General features: G+C 44.4%; 6 protein-coding genes across 8 annotated transcripts; 3 read left to right on the plus strand and 3 right to left on the minus strand.

Annotated features, from left to right (window-relative positions):
* Positions 1-14: 14 nt before the first annotated feature.
* Positions 15-1154, plus strand: ONS95_011777 (uncharacterized protein). Its single transcript, XM_058505408.1, has 2 exons — positions 15-801; positions 853-1154. Exon 1 carries the CDS (start codon positions 184-186, stop codon positions 652-654), a length of 471 nt encoding a protein of 156 aa, XP_058359965.1. The 5' UTR covers positions 15-183; the 3' UTR covers positions 655-801; positions 853-1154.
* On the minus strand, positions 984-2083 carry MTG1 (Mitochondrial GTPase; the record flags this gene model as incomplete). The annotated part of the gene is made up of 2 exons (XM_058505409.1): positions 984-1760; positions 1823-2083. 2 exons carry the CDS (start codon positions 2081-2083, stop codon positions 984-986), a joined length of 1038 nt encoding a protein of 345 aa, XP_058359966.1.
* Positions 2084-2341: 258 nt separating this feature from the next.
* On the plus strand, positions 2342-4133 carry ONS95_011779 (uncharacterized protein). Its single transcript, XM_058505410.1, has one exon. The coding sequence runs from the start codon at positions 2589-2591 to the stop codon at positions 4053-4055; it is 1467 nt and encodes a 488-aa protein (XP_058359967.1). The 5' UTR covers positions 2342-2588; the 3' UTR covers positions 4056-4133.
* Positions 4134-5086: 953 nt separating this feature from the next.
* ONS95_011780 (uncharacterized protein) lies at positions 5087-7847 on the plus strand. Of its 3 annotated transcripts, XM_058505411.1 has the most exons (4): positions 5087-5762; positions 5806-7202; positions 7253-7487; positions 7714-7847. In XM_058505411.1, exons 1-4 carry the CDS (start codon positions 5280-5282, stop codon positions 7768-7770), a joined length of 2172 nt encoding a protein of 723 aa, XP_058359968.1. In that variant the 5' UTR covers positions 5087-5279; the 3' UTR covers positions 7771-7847. The 3 variants fall into 3 exon arrangements, with proteins under 3 accessions (XP_058359968.1, XP_058359969.1, XP_058359970.1); XM_058505412.1 differs by having other exon boundaries at positions 7253-7847; XM_058505413.1 differs by having other exon boundaries at positions 5806-7847.
* A 164-nt stretch (positions 7848-8011) lies between these two features.
* On the minus strand, positions 8012-10375 carry ONS95_011781 (uncharacterized protein). Its single transcript, XM_058505414.1, has 5 exons — positions 10114-10375; positions 8773-10062; positions 8649-8722; positions 8328-8598; positions 8012-8270 (listed from the first exon to the last, which is right to left on the minus strand). The coding sequence occupies exons 1-4, from the start codon at positions 10139-10141 to the stop codon at positions 8512-8514; spliced, it is 1479 nt and encodes a 492-aa protein (XP_058359971.1). The 5' UTR covers positions 10142-10375; the 3' UTR covers positions 8012-8270; positions 8328-8511.
* An 8745-nt stretch (positions 10376-19120) lies between these two features.
* ONS95_011782 (uncharacterized protein) lies at positions 19121-20754 on the minus strand (the record flags this gene model as incomplete). The annotated part of the gene is made up of 2 exons (XM_058505415.1): positions 19121-19189; positions 19294-20754. 2 exons carry the CDS (start codon positions 20752-20754, stop codon positions 19121-19123), a joined length of 1530 nt encoding a protein of 509 aa, XP_058359972.1.
* Positions 20755-22892: the final 2138 nt, after the last annotated feature.

A 22892-nucleotide genomic window follows, 5' to 3' on the forward strand; every position in this document is an offset into this window, starting at 1 on the left:
CCTCGTGTTGACCTGTGATGTGTGTTGATACCAACAAATTGCACCTCTCTCTCGTGTCATCTCGAGAGGCAGCATTCGGCCGTTCAAGCGAGATGAGCTGCTCTCCACCACCATCACCGTATCCAATGATAATAGTCTTCACGAGGGCATACATTTAACCTCGATTACTTGGCAGGCGCAGTGATGTTCTCTCTCGTGCAGCACAGCACAGCACAAACAACACCCACAGCACCGAACAGAGCCATATTATTCAAGACACCGGCCCTCGTGAAATCCGGCAGCAGTTCGGCCAGTTTCACCATGGACAGAGGATCACGAATCAGCTGTGCATATCCAAATTATGACTTCACCGTGGAGAAGCGCGCAAATAAAGATCTTCATATCCTCACAACAAATCGTGGAAGTAGAAAGTTGATCTGTGGAGAACTGGAAGTTTATCTGCTGGTTATCTTTGGAAGTGCTGCACGAATCCAGGGGCGATTTCGAGATGGTGTGTTGATGATTTTGCCACGTTGGGAAAATGCCGGAATTTGTTACTGGAGCGATGGATGGATGGATGTCTGGTTGCCTGAGGCCAAGGCTGTTCCAATGTGTTGTTTGGGCTCGACTGGGTTGAGCTGCCGAGGCTCTAGTATAGTAACATTCGTAGAATAACCGATTGCTAATCCTATTTAACGTGGAACAATTCCACTTTTCCTTATATATTACTGCCGCTGACTTTTTTCTTATATCCCTAGACTAAGCGAAGTATATATCGGCAAAAGGCAATATTTTAGGCCTGTATATTTCAGAGGGTGAAAAGTAGAACTTCCTCGTCTTAAAGTCCTGTTCTACTACTAAACAGTCTCGGAGCTAGGTATTCTTTACCTGATTCAGTTCTCTATCGACCTACTCTAGGTTTATCTTTCCCCGAGAGACTCTATCTAAGAGCATCTACTAGGTATGCGGTGCAAGAACAGAGACATATAACCCTGTAATTGGACTTATACAGTTTCAGCAGTATGCCTCGCCTTCCCTCTCGCCCTCTGTGCATCTTTGGCCTGCTTTCTAGCCTGATTTACGCTTATCCCAACCTCCTCGTTAATCTTATTCATCAAGCCATCCTCTTCAACTTCATCCAGTGTAAACGCCCCCAAATTCCCCTGTCTCCACCTCTGTATAATCCACAAGGCCGCCGCATCCAAATCCGGAACACCACCTTTCCCCAGTCTCCCCGTCTTCCTACACACCCCATCCAAGAACTCAGTAATATCGTTCGTGGGTGGCCCGTACTCCGCATACCAAGTCTCTCCTCCCTGTTGCTTGTTGATGTGATATAGCAGGTAATCGCATAGCGTTACCGGTGCGATGATCGTATCCTTCACACTGCCCACGAGCGCCAATTTCACCATGGCTTCTGCATCTGGCACGAATGGCACAAACACACCGGGTGTATCCACTAAGTAGACTCCTTCAGTACCCTTTTCCTCATCCCTCTCTACAATCTTAACTCCACTGGCAATCTTCCTCGTAACACCAGGTTGCGCTCCAGTGAATGCCGCTTTCGCTTTATGTACCCCCGCCATGCGCAGTGCGTTGAGAAGAGAAGATTTGCCGACGTTGGGCATACCGACGACGAGAATTCGGGAGCCGAGGAGGGATTGTCGGTTCCAGGCGTGTTCTTTGGCAAAGTTTAAAACGGTCTTCATGTCTTTTTTTGATTTATGGTCTGTGAAAAGGGTAGGGTGTGGAGCGTGCCATTGTCTGATGATATCTTCTTTCTGCACAATCCCGATCAGTCTAGGCTCCCAGCGGAAGATCTTCAGGAATATTAAGTACGAACCCTTCTATCAGATGGTCTATCCTTACTCCCTAAATCCCTCTTTGTGTATATGACCAAGCGTTCTCTTCCTGCGAGGGATTGTTCAAAAAGGGGATTCCGCGATGTGAGGGGCACACGGTAATCGCGACATTCGATGATCAGGTCAATGGACGAAAGCATCGTCTTCATTTTCGACAGACCCGATGCATGATGACCGAGATAATAGGAGCGCGGAAGGTTGAGTTGCGCCGGGAAAGCAGCGCGGGGGATGAATTGAGCCATGATATTGGCTGTTGATATCGAATGGCCATTGTGTTGAGTGGTCGTAGACTTCAACTCGCGATCTTGTCGATAGTAGGGAGACGCGAGGCTGTACCATAGGATTTTTTTGGGTCTTTGCCTCGCCTGAGCGGTGACCCTATCGATTGGTCGATCATGGGAAGGCTTGTCCCTGAAACATTGGGCCGGGCCACGGATGTTCGCTAAGGCCTCCAAACAAATTTCTAGCGGAGAAGCCGGACGAAACATCGTCATCCGAACGCGATTACTGTTCGGTGTGCATATTTTCATCGCAAGCTATCTCTGTTTCATTCTATCTTTTAATTCCATGTCACCCCATCTTCTCTCATCTCAGGCAAGTTGACGATAATTGCGATCTATGCTGTGAGACGCAATTGATCGCTCCATTCCTCATCTATCTAGGGGTGGATCTCAGGAGCCTCAACATCAAATCTACATTTAACATTAATCTCTTGTATCATCATATTTTCTCATATCCCAATTTATAATGGCCGAACCACAAAAACAGGGCTTTATGTCCCGTCTCTTCCGTCCAAAAACCAAGGCAAAGCTCACAAAAGCCCCATCCAAGGGAGCCCTATCTCGAGTTAGCACCACCTCCTCTTCTCAACCACCATCGCTATTCTCCCCTCCACCAGTACCACCTCCTAAGGACAAGCCCCTGGCTCATGGCGCAATTTACCGCCCTTCAGACGACAATCGAGATGAGCAGACTGGAGAAAGGAGAGATGACACGGATTTGCTCCATGGGCTCGCTCATCACGAGTCTCATGATTCTCTGGACTCGCTCGCTGCTCTGAAGATCCAGGAAGAATGGCGCCCGCCTGGTGAACGCGATATTCTCTCGTTATCCGTCAAGCTTTGGGGCAGAATTGCTTCTTTTCTGGCCCCTGGGGACAAAGCCGCTCTAGCACTCTCCACTAGAACGTTACTGATGCGCGTTGGAGCGGAGTCGTGGTGGGAGCTAGAGAAGGAAGAGAACAGGAAGGAGAAATTACGGTTCTTGATGACACTGGATAAGCAATTGCCAGGTCACTTATTGTGCTTTTCCTGCGCAAAATATCACAAGAGAATACAGAGAGGAGGAGAGTCACTGAAACGAGCCAATGTTCTGAATCCGATCTACAGGTGCCCAATGGTTGGAAAGCCCGGCCATGTCGCCCCTCGAGCGCGGATCACTCCAGGCTGGAACTTACCATTCACATTCGTGCAATTAGTCATGCGAGGCGAGCGATATGGAGTTTCCACATACGGAATCCCAGTGAACGAACTAGGGAGACGGTGGAAAGATCCATACAGCGAGTGGTCTCATCAGAGCCGGTTTTATATCCATAAAGGCCACTTGTTGATGCGCGTCACGAGTAAGAGTTTCGCTGGGGCAAAGCTACCGCCGAGTGGACAGAGACATCTGTTGTACAACAGAGAAGATTATACGCCATATTTTAGTGCGTGTGCGCATTGGAGGGATGGAGAATTGATGGATGTGTGTAAATGCGCGCTTTCGCATATTCCTGAGAACCGACAGACCGCTGCACAGCAACTGAAGCAAGGACCAACGATACACCGGAACTTACTCCGACCGAATCCAATTGTCAGTCTATGCTCGAGATGCAGACCCATAAGAAGGTGTCCAGAATGTCCATCCGAGTACTTGGTTGAACTAAAACTGGCAGAGGATAAGGAAGATCCTATAGTTAGATTCAGGCAAGCTATTGTTGTAACTAGATGGTGTGACTTTGGGGATGGGAAGTCGCCGGATAGAATCGAGTGGGTTGCTATCAATGGACTGGAGGTTGAAGGGAGAGAACCGTATGACAGCTTTACGATGATAGGCCGAAGAGCTATTTCTGGGATCTTTGAGGCTCAGAATGGTATTACAATGCCGGGGCAGAGATTGATGAGTTTGAATCCGAAAGGGGAGAAGCTTGGCGAGGAAGGACATGATTGGTATTAAAAGAGCCCACTTCACAAATACTATTATATAAAGTATTGAATAGGAAGATATTAATAAAATGTACCCACGTCTTTAAATACAACACTATCACAATCAGGTATCTGTTCTCACAGCCCTAGTCTTAGAAGCGCTAGAAGGCAGTCTCGGATTCCTTGAGCGCAGCGAGGTCGCTAGAGGCGCGGTCTTTGTATTAGTTTACAAGGTTGCAAGCGGTTTCAAAGGATCACGAGGAGCAGTCGGCTTGGATTATGGCTAGGAAGGTGCTAGAGGAGGTTACAAGGAAGGTTTTCATAAGGAGGGTGAGTTTTGGTATCGTACTAGTAAACAAATAACAAGTGTATATCGATATACGTTAAAATCTAAGGTTCAGTTCAAAGGTGTTCAAAAGTGTTTATTGTAAAGAGTATCTAAGGGTTAGAATATATACTACCTCCCGAACAACCCCCGGTTAGCATCTGAAAGGAGTCCTCCCCCTAACTGGGATTACCTGCTCCCCCTGATTGCCCCCTATATTTCCATGGTATAGGTCTGCGGACCAGCAGTTCAGTATACTCCAACACCAGTACAGTTTTCAGTCCTTGTTCTCGATGACTAAGCGTGAGTTAAACTAAATTCAGTAATCCGGATGTAAACAAACAGCCACAGCTTGTGGAGACGCAATTAAACTGTTGTACAAGGGGTCTTTCGTATGTCTCCACGCAACTTTCCTTTTTTCAGTTGCAGCTTTACTCTATTGAGTCGTGCACGGCCGAGAAAACTGTTTCTTCGAAACTGTTCCGCGCTGCAAAAATACCGTAATAGAGTCTACCTAGCAACCACTGACACTGACCAGGCTCGCCAGGAGCCGGGCTATCTGATCTGTTGTGATGCTTCTTCAGGTTACTAAGCGAGACTCTGCTGGCCTGGAAGCCTGGCAGCCTGGAAGCCTGGCAGCCTGGCAGCCTGGCAGCCAGGGCAGCCTAGCCTGGTCGGTCGGAACGTACCTGATATGATAAGAGATAAGTTAGGACAGTTAGTTTTAAACTAAAACCTACAGACTACAGTACTGTATAGTACTGTATTAACCTCCCAGCCTTCCCAAGCTTACCTGTCTTGTACAATACAACATAATTCCTGCTTTCAGCTTAGCTACAGTGGATAAACGTCAAATTGTGGAGTACTTGTAGTCCGATTGAGCTTACCCTACCTAGCAAGGCATTTGAGGTCAAAACCACAACTACAACTATGCCCTCACTCACCCTGACAGGCAAACAATACTCCCTGCACAAGCTAGTCGCTATGTCTACCCTCATGTCTCCCACACATACCGCCCATTTCCGATCGCTGATTCAGGCTGGAGGAGGAGAAACCAGTTCCGAAGTTGCCTCTCATCATCTGTATCTCTCACACAATGTTCAAGAGTATCTTTTGCGTGTTTACGACAGCTTACGTCAGGAGGAACCCACCCTCTCGAGAGCCAGGCTCGAGTCATGGCTGGCTACAGTGCAGGGGCAGTCTACTGTGAATCTGGATGCAGCGGAATACAAGTTCGAGCAGTTTCTCGAGGCGGTGTATTATAATCGCGGGTTTGAAGCTATTAGGGAAGTTAAGCCAGAGGAGAAAGACATGACCAAGCCTCTTAGCAACTACTATGTCAGCAGTAGCCACAACACGTATCTGTCAGGTAACCAGCTCATGTCCAAAAGTACAACGGATGCCTACAAGAATGTCAGTTAGAATCCCTTCTCTCGAGCGCCTACTAACTAGATAGGTACTTCTGCGCGGATGCCGATGTATTGAGATAGACGTGCACAATGGAGAAGCACCGGATAACAAATCGAGCGAGAACCTCTCCCGAACATCCTCCCAGAAACCCCAATCTCCGAAGAAAGATCACAAGCGACATAATTCAGGAAGCATATTATCTAGTCGAGCAGCAGCTGCGTTTGAGAAGGCAGACGAGAAGTTCGAAGCAGCTAAAAAGAAGTTAGCTGAGAAGATAGGCCGTGGTTCGCCAAGTAGTAAGGATGAGCGTGGGAGGAATATCACATCAAGCTCTTTAGAAGTAGGGAGCTCAATTCCTAGGGCGAGTTCAGTGCGGTCTACAATAAGTGGCGAGCCGTTGGTCTTACATGGATGGACCCTCACTGCACCAATTGGATTCAGAGCTGTTTGCAAATCGATTAGGGAATCCGCTTTCCTGACAAGCAAGCTTCCACTTATTGTGAGCTTAGAAGTCCATGCGGATCTGGATCAACAGGAAGTCATGGTGGATATCATGAAGGAGGAGTGGGAAGGACTTCTTGTCGACACGGCACATCCTGAATGCGATCCTGAAGAGCGACTCCCGCGGCTGGAAGAACTCACTGAGAAGATCCTGATCAAGGTTAAAAAAGCTGTAGCAGATAGACAAGATCTATCTCCTACACCTACCACCTTAGCTCCAACACCATCAAAAACAGATTCAGACTCGATATCAGGATCTGAGGATGAGAGAGCAGTAGGAAAGAAAAAGGTCAAGATCTGTGAGAATCTCAGCAATCTAGGCATTTACACCCATAGCGAGCATTTTTCTAGTTTCGATGTTAAATCAGCTACGAAACCATCGCATATCTACTCAATCGGAGAGAGTCGGATCCAGGAACTGTACGAAGCCAAAAAGACCGAGATGTTCCTGCATAATCGTAATTTCTTCATGCGAGCATACCCTGCTGGCTTCCGAATCGATTCCTCGAACGTCGACCCTTCCGAGTTCTGGCGCAAAGGCGTGCAGATGGTTGCGCTGAACTGGCAGAAACTCGACGAGGGGATGATGCTTAACGAGGGCATGTTCGCAGGCGAGCACGGGTGGGTGTTGAAACCTCTTGGCTACCGCAGCGATACGACCGAGACGATTGAGTTCCAGACCTTGGATCTCAAAATAACAGTTTTAGCAGGCCAGTATATCCCTATCCCGGAAGACCAAGTCGTCGAGAGTTTCCATCCTTATGTGCGCTGTGAGCTGCATGTTGAGAAGGAGCAGGAGGATGGGTCGGAGCCGTTACCTGCAGAGCATAGGAAAAGGAAAACAGGATATCAGAAGGGTGACCACCTGAGTTTTGGAGAGCAAGGGTCAGTGTTGCAGTTTCCAACGATAAGGAAGGTAGTGGAAGAGTTGAGTTTTGTGAGGTGAGTTTTTACTTCTCTTAGTGAAGATCAATCTGATATATCGATTTTAGATTTAAGATCGAGGACGCACGATACGCGAAAGATAATCTAGCTGCATGGGCTTGTATCCGGCTCGATCGTTTACAGCAAGGATACCGCTTTATCTATCTACTTGATGCGAAGGGCCAAGCTACCCCGGGATTGTTGCTTGTGAAAGTTGAGAAGAGGCTAGTGCCTTGTAAGCTAACAAGGAGCACGTTGCTTATTGATGAGAGGCCTGTGGTTAAGAAGTCTTCCTTAGTAGACGTTAGTATAGTACCATCGAACAAGTAATTAATATCCAGTTCAGTAGGATAGAAAATTGCATTTTCGTTTGGTTCCTTGTCGCTCCTGTTCTCGTTCCTTTAGCTCTCGATTATCAGCTTTAACACGACTTCAGCTAGATAACGCAGTCCCCTAGTTCTGTCTGACTCTGACCTAATATCCCTAGGACAGACTCCCTTGTTGTCGATACTTACTAACGAGTTCATAGGTCTCTACAAATGAGGGTACGGGCCCGTTACGTCAACGCGGATGGATCGTTCGTTGATGGGCTACTTCAAAGGGGACAACATAGTACCCCAGAACGACAATTTATAGCACTTTACTGTTACCTCTAGTGGGAGCTTCCCTGATTAATACTTCTTAATCGATCCTACTGAAGATGAGTTGATTGTAGTATAGCTCCGCGACAACTCTGGTATTAACACGGAAAGTGTTAGTATTGTACCGGTAAACAAATAATAAGTATATATCGATATATGTTAAAATCTAAGGTTCAATTTAAAGGTGTTTAAAAGTGTTTATTATAAAGAGTATCTAAGGGTCAGAATATATACTACCTCCCGAATAACCCCTAGTTAGTATCCGAAAGGGGTCTATCCCCTAACCGGGATTACTTGTACCCCCTGATGCCCCCTATATTCCTATAGTATAGGTCTGCGGACCAATATAAACATTCTGCAAACATTCTGCAAACATTCTGCCTTCTTCTACTATATGACAGGCAATGAGGACCCTACGCCACCGACTAAAATTATAAAACCCACACTTAGCAGTAGTTAGTAGTGTTCTTTAAAGCAGCAGCAGGTCCTTTACCAAACTTACAATTAAAGCAAAGAAGTTCCCCCGCCTCTAAAAGTGGCTAGCGCAAAGCATGAGCTAACATATTTAAAGGGAGCCAGATGTTATAGAAAGAGAGCTTGCGCTAAATATGATTCGAAAAATTAGTCAAAGAGGTACAGTGTCAGAACAGTAATTATTATCAACACGTCTATGGGTAATTAAAGGTCTACAAATTAGCCTTGACCCAGAGGCCAAGCTTCTCTAGTCCAGCGTTACCATCATAAATGTCTCTTTCAACAGCTCGTGAATTGATCTATGTCTCGTCAGTAATTTCCTTAGAGAGGAATAGGAAGGGATACTCACGTTCTTCGGTCCCAAATCACTGACCCTCTTAACACCGAGAAGTCTCATACATGTTTCTGTCTCTGCTTTAAGGACTACAATACAATTAGCATATCATTTCTCAAGTAGTTATTCAATTACTTACTCTCAAAGGTCCTCTCTACCCCCTCTGTGCCACCGGCACCCAGACCAAACAAGGCAGCGCGTCCGACCCCCACTGCCTTCGCACCCAAGCACAGAGCCTTTACGACATCTGTACCTCTCTTAATACCACCATCAACCCACACTTCAATTCTACTGAGCACCTCAGGGCAGTACTTCCTGATTTCCAAGAGGGTGTGAACAGCAGGAGGCGCCGTATCAAGAGCACGACCACCATGATTAGAGAGGATAATAGCCTTGACTTGTGGCGTATATTGCGCGGCCAAATACGCATCCTCGTGGGTCTGAAGACCCTTCAAAACGATCGGCAGATCTGTGTGCTTGGCCAGCCAGGCTAACGTCGTCTTCCAGGTGAGATCTGCTGCCGTTCCCCAGAACAGCTGTTGTCCGACACCGCCCCCGCCAGGTCTCTTTGGCTCGTCGGCGGTCTTGACGCCAGATGATACTGGGAGTGATGCCCCTACTAGGTTCCCTCTCTCGTCATGCTCTCTCTTTCCTGGCACTGGAGCGTCCAGTGTCAAGCAAATGAACTTGTATTTGTCTGACATCTTGTTGATCCGGACAAGCATGTCCTCGCTCTTCTTCCGGTCGTTCTGGACATATAATTGCCAGCCAAAGATCTGGCCAGGCAGAGATCCTTCTACGATTTGTTCGGGCGTCATTGACGCATTATTCGATACAATCTGCATAGCTCCGAACTGGCTGATTCCCTGAGCAATTCCGCGCTCCCCATCGGGATGTGCTAATCTAGCCATTGCCGCAGGCGAAACGAATAATGGAATCCCAATATTGTGCCCTAGGAGTGTTATCGAGGTATCGCATCTCGTACAATCGACGAAAACTCTTGGCCGTAGTAGAATCTGCTTGTAGACCAGATTATTGAAGCTCTTTGAAATGAGATCATCGGACGCAGAATAGTAGTACGCCCAGCACTTCTTCGAAATCTGCTTTGTGGCCACCTCTTCCATCTCATCCAAATTCAATATACTCTGCATATTTGGCGGGCCCTCCTTCTCCTGTTCCTGTTCTGCGACATCTGCTGAAGGTTTAGGTAATGAGAGAGGATCGATCTTTCCGAGCTTTTTCTCGGGCTTGAGGTTCTCCTCAAGGGTCCCTGGAGGGTGTATTGGGTCGTATTCTTCTGTCGCATCGCGGCCAGCTAGCTTGAGGATTATGTTTGAGCCGCCAGGGTGGTTGGGAAGGAATTCCGTGACGTCCCAGACATCGCCGTAAAGACTCACCCAGCAAGATTCTGGGGTATTGTGCTTCGCGACTAGTACGGAGGAGTTAGCAGCTATACATTGGGAAAATTCTGGAAATATACCTTCAGCAGCGTCAAATGTCTTTGCCATTCTGAATAACAATGGAACAGTTGAGAAGAATTGAAAGAGAGTGAAATTGAAGGTATTCGAGGATCCTGCGGTCTCGGCCTTAATTATACCGGAGAAGAGCTGGAGGTCATTGGATATGGGGGTCCACTCCCACTGTTGGGGAAGCGGGTTTGCGGGTGCAACTGCTAACAACTAGCTCGAATCAACGGCTTGAATTGGCAATTTCCGGCTATTGAACACGACGCTCGACCATCCGGCAAATGGCGGTCCAGCGCAAGCCGATGATGGCTTTTGAATGCCTCCGAACATCGAGAAATTACTGCATTGGTATCATTCAGGGCTAGAGGCTGTCGCAAGGTAAGGTTATCGGTCGCACAGCTGTGCGATACGTCGCATCAAAAGAGGTCTGCCTGCCCTCTGCCCTCTGCCCTCTGCCTTCTTCCTTCAAATGCCTGGTCATCGATAATTTGCTTCAATTTACCCTGCCCCCAGATACTTTATATGCTCTCTGAATTCATTCATGGAGGGCCGGGCGATTTCACCAAATTGTTATTTACTAGCCTTTCCAAGTCCGCAGGCTGATTGGACCACTCTTCATATTCAGAGACGCTGGGATGATACGAGTTATTTCTGCCTACCGCACTGGCTCTACCTATCTACTAGGACATATAAGAAGACTTCTGACGGAGAGTTGCCTAACAAACAAACAGCAGCTATCGATCCCGATGTGCCTCAGGTCCTTGACCTTTTTTATTGATCGAAAAGAACCGTTCGCTTCAATCACTCTCTCCTCGCACTTCTCCACTACTTTGAAACCACTGTTAGAAGTGGCATTACTATTAGTACAATGTACAGTATTCATAGTTTCAGTCACAGTCTTGCAATTGATTATCGACCGTGGCCCCCACGAGAGTAAAAAAACAAAAGACGGAGCGCTTTGAAAGGGTCAGCATTCTTCTCGCTTAGCACCTTTTGTCAGTAGAATGCTCTGCCAGTGTATTAATGGCCTAAAATATTAAGCTCTCGTCCGTACAGGTGATTGAAATATCATATCGGTATCCGGACTAGGACAATTATCACCACAACTCCCGAAACCAATGTGGTGTAGGTCCCATTTGGCATGGAGGTGATGAGAAGGCAGAGAAATTCGGCCGAGCATTTATATTCAATACTTCAACGACATTTAACAAGCCAATTGAATTATTACCTATGGAGAAACAGTTGTCAATTGATCAACCAATTATTTGGAAACCTAACATAAATACAATCTCGGGGTTTTAGCTCTAGCAAGTGGTACTCCGCAATCCAAACTGCACAAGTGATAGAGGCGGTTTAAATTTAGATAATATAGTCAAGTCCTGAGCTTCCCTCAGCTCAAGCTTTCTGCTCTGTGACAGTACCTGTTGAGAGGTAGAGAGCATGTTGAATTCGTTGCTGTTCTATGGAGGGGGAACGCTCTAGCTATATAGTACTGGTACAGTGCACGGTTACAATTTTGACATTGACACTCCCACACAAACACAGCACTATTGCCAGGGGAGCCTCACAGACAGAGTGCTCCCATAAGGCCTGTAGCTCCCACAGCTCCTTAGAACCAAGCTCCCACAGAAGGGGTACGCACTGTGAATACGGAAGAAGCATGCTCAAACAGTGGCCTTTGGTAAACCCTAGTAAACCTGTGTACAGGGGAACCTGGGGAAGAATAGTACTGGAGACAGCTAAACAAAGAGATAGTAGCAAGCCGTGAATACTGAAACGGTAAATACCGAGAGAAAAAAAACCCCTCTTCGGGGCTTGATACCCTAACAGTATTTCCAGCAGAAGTACAGTGTACTTCCCCTGCTAATTAGCGGAGGCAGTAGTAGCTGCCCTACTATCGTTAGAAGAGAAGTATAGTATACTTCTCTTCCTAATTAGTTATATTAATAGTAGTAATAGCTCCTAATTAGCCGGCGGTTTTTCTTTAGTATAAGTTATACTTTATTAAAATATAACTATACTAAGACTAAGTAGCTACTATATTTAAATAATTAATTAAGGAAAGTATTAATTATTTATAAGAATATACTTATATAAACTACTACTACTACTAGACTAAGTCTCTAGGTAATATAAGTTAGAATAGAGTTATTAAAGTATAGCTAGTTATTATAAGAGGAGAAATATTATAATAGCCTCCTAATTAGCTATAGCCTAGCTACTATAATAGTAGGACTAGGCTATTAATATAAATAAACTCTGTAGTAGCTGTATTATAATAATAAATTAAGAAAGGTATACTTAATATCTATCGATCTATTTATATCTACTACTACTACTACTAAGCTCTTTCTTTAAGTTCGCTAAGTAAGATTAAAAGTCGATTATATAGCTTAAAGTAGTAGTTTATTATATATTCTAATAGCTACCTAATTAGCTATAGTTATAGGACTCTAAGAAGAAATACTTATGCTTATAATACCTAGTAGCTGTAACTAAATAATTTATTAGTAAAAGTATTATTATTACACCTTAAGATATCTCTACTAACTACTACTACTATTAAAGTAAATATTACTTATAATATAAGCTAATTCAATATTATAAGTAAGTAGCTTATATTAGTAAGTGAAGTTATCTATTAACTACTACTTCTAAACTTAAAGAAAAAGCGGCTTAAAACTAGGAGTTAGCCTTTTAAAGTTATATTAAGACTAGCTATACTAAGTGATTCCTAGTAAAAGAGCTATATATAATATAGAAATATCTTAATATTAAATACTACTACTTAAGTAAACCCTAAGGAGTAGTAGTTAAAATTAGGAAGTAAGTAATAAGTAGTATTAGTTTATAGTATATAATAATATTTACTAGAGTAACTATATAAAAGATAGAGCTAAGGTAGAGTTTTAGCTACTAAGATAACTAGTATACTACTATTACTACTTCTAAAGAGATAAATTATAGTAAAAGTTATACTTATTAAAGTAGATATACCTGTTTTTCTTTACTTTACATGTGTTATTACGCTTAATATTAAGCTTAAGGTAAGGTTAAGTTACTTTTTATATTACTATTCTTTATATATATATATATATATATATATATATATTTAGCCTTCTTAAAGCCTAAGGTGAATCTGCTTCTTATACTTCTACTTTTATTATAACTGTCTTTCTAGAGCTAGAAGTAAGGTTACCTCTCTTAGCTTTACCTTAGATATAAATATATAGTCTTTATAAAGTCTAAGGTAAATCTACCTCTTATATCTCTACTCTTATTATAACTATCTTTCTAGAGCTAGAAGTAAGGTTACCTCTCCTAGCTTTACCTTAAATATAAATATATAGCTTTTATAAAGTCTAAAGTAAATCTGCTTCTTATACCTTTACTTCTATTATAACTATCTTTCTAGAGCTAGAAGTAAGGTTACCTCTTCTAGCTTTACCTTAGATATAAATATATAGCTTTTTTAAAGCTTAAAGTAAATTTACCTCTTTTACTTTTACTTTTATCTAAACTTCAGATATATTATAATATCTTTTTTAATTTTTATTTATACTTCAGATATATTATTACGCTTTATTCTTAGCTTAAAGTAATATTACCTTTTATATTATAATAGTTCTCTTAAAGCTTAAAGTAAAGTTACTTTTTATACTACTACTTTATACGCCTTATTCTGCTTCTTTTAGAGCTTAAAGTATAGTTATCTCTTATACTTTTACCTAAGAGAGATATATATATAAACCTTTTCTAGGCTTTAAAGTAAATTTACTTTTTTTATTTTAACACGTATTATAATAGGAGTTTTAAAGCTTAAGGTAAATCTGCTTTTACTACTTCTAATTTATTAGTATTATTATAAATAGTTATTCTAAGGCTAAGGCGAATCTACTTCTCCTATTTTTAGTCTTATAATACTATTACTACTACTACTACTACTACTATAGCTAAATAAATATCAGTATATTGAAAGGATAAGTAATACTTTCTTTATAGCTTAAAGCTAGTTTATAAAGCTCTAATACTACTACTATAGAGTAGGTATATAAGGGATAGGTTAAATAAATAAATTAGCTTCCGCGTGTAAACGCGGTAGTAGCGTAGTAAAGATACTATCCTCTGATTTACTACTAAGCTATATACGATTATAAAGCAGAGTCGTACTTTATTTACGCTCTAGCCGACTTTATATATACTACTATTAGTCTATACCTAGTTTTACCTCTAGACGACTATACTTCCTTAGACTAAATATATCCTAGACTAAATACGTTTAGTAGTAGGACTTTAAACTTAATAGCTTAATATATTCTAAAGGTAATATTTTATATTTTCCTTAAATAGATTATAATAACTCTTTTAGATCTAAAGTTGAATTTCAAGTATAATAACTACTACTTTAGTATAACACTTACTACTACTAGTCCCGCTTTAATAGTAGCTGATATTTAATACTAACTACTAGGTTCTTATATACTACGTGCTTAGTTACTACTATATAGTTAGGCTAAAAATATATAGCTATTACCTTTATAATAAATACTATATAAATCGCGAAATCTAAAAAGTTATTAAGTAATATATTTAGAAGTTAAGCTATAATTATAACTACTAAAGCGTGCTACTACTACTAGATTAGTTAACTTTATAGCTAGTCCTTCTTATTACTAGCGTGTAGTAGTACTTAGATTACTAGTTTAAGCCACTAAGCCTTAAGCTTACTTATATATATTAGAATAAGAAGTATTAAAAGAGGTTCAGAAAAGGCAAGGTAGTAGGGCTTATTATAAAGGTTCAGATATAGTTTATAGACTTATATATATAGTTCTAAGTAGTAAAAGAGTATAATAAGGGTAGTAGAAGTAATAATAGTAGTTATTAGAAGGGTTTATAAATAGAAAAGGAGTCTTAGGTAGCTCGTAGTATATAAAGGAGAGGGAGTAGCTAGACTAGTAGTAGTAAGAGCGCGGAATCGGCGAGTTATACGCTAGTAGTATAAGTAAATACTTAGCTAGTAAGTGAAACTAAGAGCTAGATTTATTAAGTAAGGACTATAATAACTAAGGCCGACTTAGGGTTTAGGGTTTGAGGTTTGGGTTATATTTGTTTCTAACTACGCTAGCTTGCGACGAGTGTTTTTATCTCTCTCTAATAGTCTTGAAATACAGAAGGACTATACTAATAATACAGAGGGTAAGAGCCTGAAGGTGTCAGGGGTACAGAAGGTAGAGTACTAAGACAGAAGGAGATAATACAGGGTAAGTGGAGTGTGTACCAAAGGGTAAGTAAAGTGTGTATCAGAGGGTAGGCGTAGTGTGTACCAAAGGGTAGGTAGAGTGTGTGCCAAAGGGTAGGTAAAGTGTGTACCAAAGGGTAGGTGTAGTGTGAGTCGCAGGGTAGGTAGAGTGTGTACCATAGGGTAGGCAGAGTATGTACCACAGGGTAGGTAGAGTGTGTACCAAAGGGTAGGTGTAGTGTGAGTCGCAGGGTAGGTAGAGTGTGTACCATAGGGTAGGCAGAGTATATACCACAGGGTGGGTAGAGTGTGTACCACAGGGTAGGTGTAGTGTGAGTCGCAGGGTAGGTAGAGTGCGTACCATAGGGTAGGTAGAGTGTGTACCAAAGGGTAGGTAGAGTGTGAGTCGCAGGGTCGGTAGAGTGTGTGCTATAGGGTAGATAGAGTGTGTATCACAGGGTAGGTGAAGTGTGAGTTACTTAGGGTAGGTGAAGTGTGTGCCGTAGGGTAGGTGTCGTGTGTGCCGTAGGGTAGGTGTAGTGTGTGTTATAGGGTAGGTGTAGTGTGTGCCAAAGGGTAGGTAAAGTGTGTACCAAAGGGTAGGTGTAGTGTGAGTCGCAGGGTAGGTAGAGTGTGTACCATAGGGTAGGCAGAGTATGTACCAAAGGGTAGGTAAAGTGTAAGTCGCAGGGTAGGTGAAGTGTGTATTGCAAGGTAGGTAAGGTGTGTACCAAAGGGTAGGTAGAGTGTGAGTCGCAGGGTCGGTAGAGTGTGTACTATAGGGTAGATAGAGTATGTATCACAGGGTAGGTGAAGTGTGAGTTACTTAGGGTAGGTGAAGTGTGTGCCGTAGGGTAGGTGTCGTGTGTGCCGTAGGGTAGGTGTAGTGTGTGTTATAGGGTAGGTGTAGTGTGTGCTGTAGGGTAGGTATAGCGTGTGTTATAAGCTACCTACGTGCTAGAATCGAGGTTGCAGCGATTCCTCGAGCCTGAGTTAGGGTGCTAGCGATATACCCGTCTAACCACTTAGCCCTAGAGTGCCCTAATAGGCCCTGTAGGGCCTTATAGGTCTTCGCTGTTTCGGCTTCCATTAGGCCTCCTGCCGAGAAGATCAGGGGGTGAAATACAGGGCCTAAGTCGCTGTATTTAAGCCGTTTAGCGTTTGCTGCCTCTGATAGCGTAGCATAGGCTTCTTCGCGTGCTGAATCCTTGTTAATTGCTACTATTTGAACGTCGTAATAGTGCCTAGAAGTACCTATAAGCACTGAAAAATCCGGTCGTTGGCTGTTTTCTAGGGCTATAGGCGTTCTAGCTGGCGTAGGCTCCGATTCCACTTTAAGGTCTTCCCGGCTAGAAAGGGTAGTAATAAATGCACGGGTAACCTGGTTATAGCGTATAATCCAGCGTCGTTCAGCACCTCTACAGGTGTCTTCGTGGCCTATTTGAGGGTAGGCTCCACAGGCGGTACAGGGCGAAATAGGGGGCTTTACAGGGAGTAAGAGCCTAGTCCGTAGTGCTTCGGTAACTGTAGAATCCGCTAAAAGGTGGTGTTTTTGCATGGGCAGGGTTCTAAGCCAGTATCGTCCGAGGTAGCTAGCGTTCTCAAGCTTCGATTTTAGCGCTTGTTTTAATAGGGTAGGTAGAATCTTCTCTTCTAGGTCTTGGTTAACGCTAGAGAAGACCTCTTGGGCTGTCGGTACAGGGCGTCCAGGGGGTTCCGGGTAGAGATTAGGGCATATAGCCACTAGAATCGATCGAGAGGCTTCCTTAGCTGCCCTATAGAGCCCTGGGGCTAATAAGGCGTGTATAGGGAGCCCTAAGCCTCCCTCTCTCACTGGAAGAGAGAGTAAAGCCTGGCGAATTAGGGTAGTCTTCTCCCCTGGCTCCCTAGCGATTAGGGCTTGTACAGCGTACTTGATTCGTAAGTCCGCTAACCTCCAGAGGTCTAGTAGGTCTTCCGAGTACAATTGGCGCTGTAAGTGTCGTAGGAGTAGGTGTATACTACCCCGTAAGAGTAGGGTAGCGTGTTGTTTAGGGAGGTCTCGTAGGGTATATAGCGCTGTAGCGAGAGTGTCGATTTTCCCCTGGAGAAACGTTCGGCGGTGTGCTACAGGGCCTATAAAGGTCCCTAAGGCCTTAAGTCCAGTGGTTTGTAACTGGGAAATAGGGCTTTCGGTGCTCTTTTGGCGGTTAAGAGCTACTGGAGAGTCCCTGAAGGCTTCTATAACTACAGGGAGTAGTGCTGTAGTTTCAGGGCTAAGGATATAGATATCGTCCAAATAAGCTATAATTGTAGCCTTCGGTAGGGTCTTTTGGAGGTGCTCTAGCAGGGGGCGGATCGCTAGAGAGAATAAGAGGGGGGCAATAGGGTCTCCTTGGCGTACTCCTTCAGCGCTTGCTAGCGTGTGGCCTTCGTTTGTTACTAGCACTGAAGGCTGGTTATAGGCCCATTTAGCGGTCCGATAGAGAGTAGGGGCGTATTTAGCGACTGCAGCTGCTATTGAGGTTCGTCCGATTCGGTTATAAGCGTTGATAAGGTCTAAGGAGGCGATTTGCTGAGTTTTTAGGGTATTTGGGCCGGTAATAGCGTCGTCAAGGAGGAAGATTATAGGCTCTACACCACCTGGGGTGCTAACGCCTAATTGGCAGGGTAGAAGCATAGACGGCTTGAAGGAGCTGATAAGGATCGCTTTTAGGGCTACCTTATAAATAAGGTCCCCTATAGCGATCGGTCGCACACCTCCGTCAGGCTTCTGAAGGCCTATAAGTCGGGAAGCACATAGGAGGTCGACCCCTGGAGCTGTACCCTGTCGAATCATATTCGCTAGGTGTGTAAGCGCTATAGTTACAGGGGAGTTTTCCGAATTTAGCGCTATATCAAGTAGCGGGCGGGTCCAGCCGCTGAGGCCAGGGGCTTTCTCTCTATTAATCGATCGAATAGCCTGTCGTATCGTTTCAGGGGTGATATTTTGCCCCGGGGAGGGGTTAGCGTTACTGAAGGGGTTATTATGCCCTATAGGGTGCTTCGAGTATAGCGTATTTAGCGTCTCTGGAGTGCTAGGAGCTAGAGGCGTAGGGTCGATTAGGGCTCTAGAGGCACGCCCTATATAGCCTTTTTCCAGAAGCTTAGTCGCTCTTTTGGCGGGGGAGTCGTTTGAGGGGGTAGGGGGTTCAGGGGGAGGTCCCTGAGTTTCAGGGATATCCGGTATAGTCGTAGGGTAGGCTTTCAGCGTTTTAGCGAGCTCTTCCTTCTGTAATCCTAGGCCGAGAACCCTGGGAAGCAGTAAAAAGTCCAGTAATTGCTTCTCTCTAGGCTGCCGTAAGAACGCTAAAGCCGCTCGATTAGCGGCCTCTGTAAATAGCGCTGCTTGCCTGGCGTGGAGACGTGTTTCAGGGACCTTAATAGTGCTATATCTCATGAGGGATTGCATATAAGGGTTTCTTAGCGCTGAGCTTATAGCGTTCAAGTGGTCTTTAGCGCTCTCGTCTAGGGGTGTAGGCGCTGAGGAAGCCTGTGGGTGTAGGGGTGTAGGTGCTGAGGTAGCCTGAGGCTGGGGGCAGTGGATCGATTGTTGTAATCCAAAGGGTAGCTCAGATGTGAGGGGGTCGGTAGGGCGTTTTAGTGTTGACGTTCTAGGGCGTTTAGGCGCTGAAGATGCTGTGCCTTGTGTTGATATAGGGCGTTTAGACGCTGTAGGCCCTATAGTACGGCCCTGGAGTGTTGGGTTACAGGGTAGGCTAGGTGTGGAGGTTTCGCAGGGTAGGTGAGTTGTGGTGTTTTTAGAGGGTAGGTGAGTTGTGGTAGTTTTGGAGGGTAGGTGTGTTGTAGGGGTTGTTGGGGGAGAAGAGCTTATTATTATAGGCTCTTTAGCGTGAGAGGGTGCTGAAGCTTGGGGAGCTTTAGGGGGTGGTTCTAGGGGTGAGTAGCTTCGGTTGCTTATAGGGGAGCCTACTCGTGATAGTCGAGGGAAGTAGGGGCTATCAGAGGGTAGGCTAGGTGTGGTAGGCGTCTTATCGGTAGGTGTAGTTGGTATAGGCGTTGAGATAGCGTCTTCAAAGCTAGGGGTAGGGGACGATGGCGCTGTAGAGGCACTATAAAGATCTTCGTCGGACGAGCTGTCTTTGATTATAGGCTCTATAGGCTGCGTAGGGCCTATCTTTTGGCGTGTCGTAGGGCGTTGAGCCCCTGGGGAGGGTGTTCTTGCAGGGCGTTTAGTGGACGGCTTCGGGGGTATATAGCCTGTAGCGACGATTTGGGCGTATGTAGGTGACGTAGAGCCTGTAGGCGTGGGGGGTCGAGAGCCTGGGAGGGAGTCTGGTTCAGGGCCTGTAGGGCCGTCGTACGCTGGGAGTATAGCGTCTACTTCCCCTGGAATCGAGTACCAAATACCCCGTGGGGTCTGAATCCTTCGGGTGCCTGTAGGGAGGTCGGGGCCTAGAGCCGTAGGGTACTTGGAGCCTGTAGGTACTGACGGTACAGGGGTCTTAGAGCCTGTAGGTGCTGAAGGTGCGGGGTACTTGGAGCCTGAAGGCGTAGGGTGCTTAGAGCCTGTAGGTGTTGAAGGTGCGGGGTACTTGGAGCCTGGAGCCGTAGGGTGCTTGGAGCCTGCAGGTGCTGAAGGTGCGGGGTACTTGGAGCCTGGAGCCGTAGGGTGCTTAGAGCCTGTAGGTGCTGAAGGTGCAGGGGTCTTGGAGCCTGCAGGTGCTGAAGGTGCGGGGTACTTGGAGCCTGGAGCCGTAGGGTGCTTAGAGCCTGTAGGTACTGAAGGTACAGGGGTCTTAGAGCCTGAAGCCGTAGGGTGCTTGGAGCCTGTAGGTGCTGAAGGCTTAGAGCCTAGAGGGGTGGCGGTAACTTGGGCGTAGGTAGGCGATTTAGGGCTATTTGGTGCTGAAGTTACAGGGGACGGAGAGCCTGTAAAGCCTGGGTAGATATCGAATGGGGGGCTTGGTAGGGGTGGAGGGGTACTGAGATTTCGGCTTGTAGGTGCTGGAGGCGACTTATACAGGCCTGTAGCCCCTGGAGCTGTAGGGTATTCAGAGCCTGAAAGGCCTAGAGAGGCTCTGGCCTTAGGGGTAGCGGCTCGAAAGGGTGCTAGTAGCTGAGGGAAATCGATTACAGGGTAGGGGGTGCCTATAGAATCGTCGATTTCAGCGTCTAAGGGTGCTGAGGCAGAGGGGGTAGTATGGATTCGGTGCTGCGTTGATACCCTAGAGCTACCGGTGATTCCGTGGATTTTAGCGCTATGAGTCTTAATCCCGTGGGCTCCTTTACACGCTGTAGCACAGGTAGGGCAGGGAACAAGGCCTATAGGCTGTAATTGAAGCTCTGTAAAGGAATCAGTAGGGTGTTTTTTACGAATATGATCGAGAATATCGATATATTCATTTTTACACGCGGGGCATTCGAACAGCATAGTAAAAGAGGGGTAGAGGGGTAATTGCGGGGTAAAGTGCGGGGTAAAAATCAGGGGAAATATGAAAACTTAGTGATTTATCAGTAGAATTGCGAGATAACTTATAAAAGTGATGATATCTCGAAAACTAGCCGGTAGAATCGATTTTTAGACGGTGGAAATTAATCCTTAGGTGCTGAAATAGGGGGGTAAGTGAAGAATAAACGGTAAAAAATCGGAGAGGGCGACGGTGAGGTAGGCGCTAGTAAGGTAGGCGCTGGTAAGGTAGATAGGAGAGGCCTAGGGTAAGGCTTAGGGCAGGGATAAGGTAAGTATAGGGTCGATAATAGTAAAGTAGTTGAGAGAGTGATAATTCAGAAGGATAAGGTGAGAAAGTAATAAGGTAAGAGAGTAATAGTTTAGAAAGATAAGGTAAGAGAGTAATAATAGTCGAGAGAGTGATAATCGTCGAGAGAGTGATGATAGTTAAGAGAGTGATGATAGTTAAGAGAGTGATGAAGAGTGAATAATCGAAAGGGAATAGCCTTCTATATAACCCTAAGTCTGACCCTAAGCTCGACCCTAAGCTCGGCCCTAAGCTCGACCCGAAGTCCGACCCTAACCCTTAAAATATTAATTTCAAAGTATCAGTTATAAGGTTTAATCTATTGATTTCAAAGTATTAGTTATAAGGTTTAATCTATTGATTTTAAAGCATCGGTTATAAGGTTTAATCTATTGATTTCAAAGTATTAGTTATAAGGTTTAATCTATTGATTTCAAAGTATTAGTTATAAGGTTTAATCTATTGATTTCAAAGCATCGGTTATAAGGTTCAAGTTTTGATTTCAAAGCTTCGGCTCTAATAAATTTTATTCACCTTAAGTATAGCCCTATCCTCTACCCTATCCTTCACCTTATCTCTTACCTTTACCTTTATCTTTATTCTTTTACCTTTGATTCTTCGATTATCCTTTGATTTTCAGCCTTATATCTAGCCCTATCCTCTACCCTATCCTTCACCCTATCCTTCACCCTATCCTTCACCCTATCCTTCACCCTATCCTTCACCTTATCCTTCACCCTAAGTAAGGTTAATATTACTACTGTAATATCCGCTGCGCTAGTAAATTACATAGTATCTATTAGATACTATGTATCTAATTAACCTTATCCTTAACCCTAAGTCTGACCCTAAGTGTGACCCTAAGTGTGACCCTAAGTGTGACCCTAAGTCTGACCCTAAGTCTGACCCTAAGTCTGAATATTATATTATATATAATACAAAGGGCTACGCCCTGCACGGCTTCGCCGTAAATTTGACGGTATAATAGGTATAATCGACCCTAAGTATGACCCTAAGTCTGACCCTAAGTATGACCCTAAGTATGACCCTAAGTGTAACCCTAAGTGTGACCCTAAGTCTGAATATTATATTATATATAATACAAAGGGCTACGCCCTGCACGGCTTCGCCGTAAATTTGACGGTATCTTATATATATAACGGCTTCGCCGTAAATTTGACGGTATAATAGGTAAAATCGACCCTAAGTATGACCCTAAGTATGACCCTAAGCCTGACCCTAAGCATTATATATAATATATAATATATAATAAACAAGGCTACGCCTTGCACGGCTTCGCCGTAAATTTGACGGTATAATAAGTGAAATTAACCCTAAGTATGACCCTAAGTGTGACCCTAAGTGTGACCCTAAGTCTGACCCTAAGTGTGACCCTAAGTCTGACCCTAAGTCTGACCCTAAGTCTGAATATTATATTATATATAATACAAAGGGCTACGCCCTGCACGGCTTCGCCGTAAATTTAACGGTATCTTATATATATAACGGCTTCGCCGTAAATTTGACGGTATAATAAGTGAAATTAACCCTAAGTATTACCCTAAGTATGACCCTAAGTGTGACCCTAAGTGTGACCCTAAGTCTGACCCTAAGTATGACCCTAAGTGTAACCCTAAGTGTGACCCTAAGTCTGAATATTATATTATATATAATACAAAGGGCTACGCCCTGCACGGCTTCGCCGTAAATTTGACGGTATAATAGGTATAATCGACCCTAAGTATGACCCTAAGTATAACCCTAAGTATAACCCTAAGTATGACCCTAAGTATAACCCTAAGTGTGACCCTAA

The sequence above is a fragment of the Cadophora gregata genome (assembly GCF_030347475.1).
Source record: "Cadophora gregata isolate MNR1 chromosome Unknown scaffold_5, whole genome shotgun sequence".
Taxonomy (NCBI): Eukaryota; Fungi; Ascomycota; class Leotiomycetes; order Helotiales; family Ploettnerulaceae; genus Cadophora; species Cadophora gregata.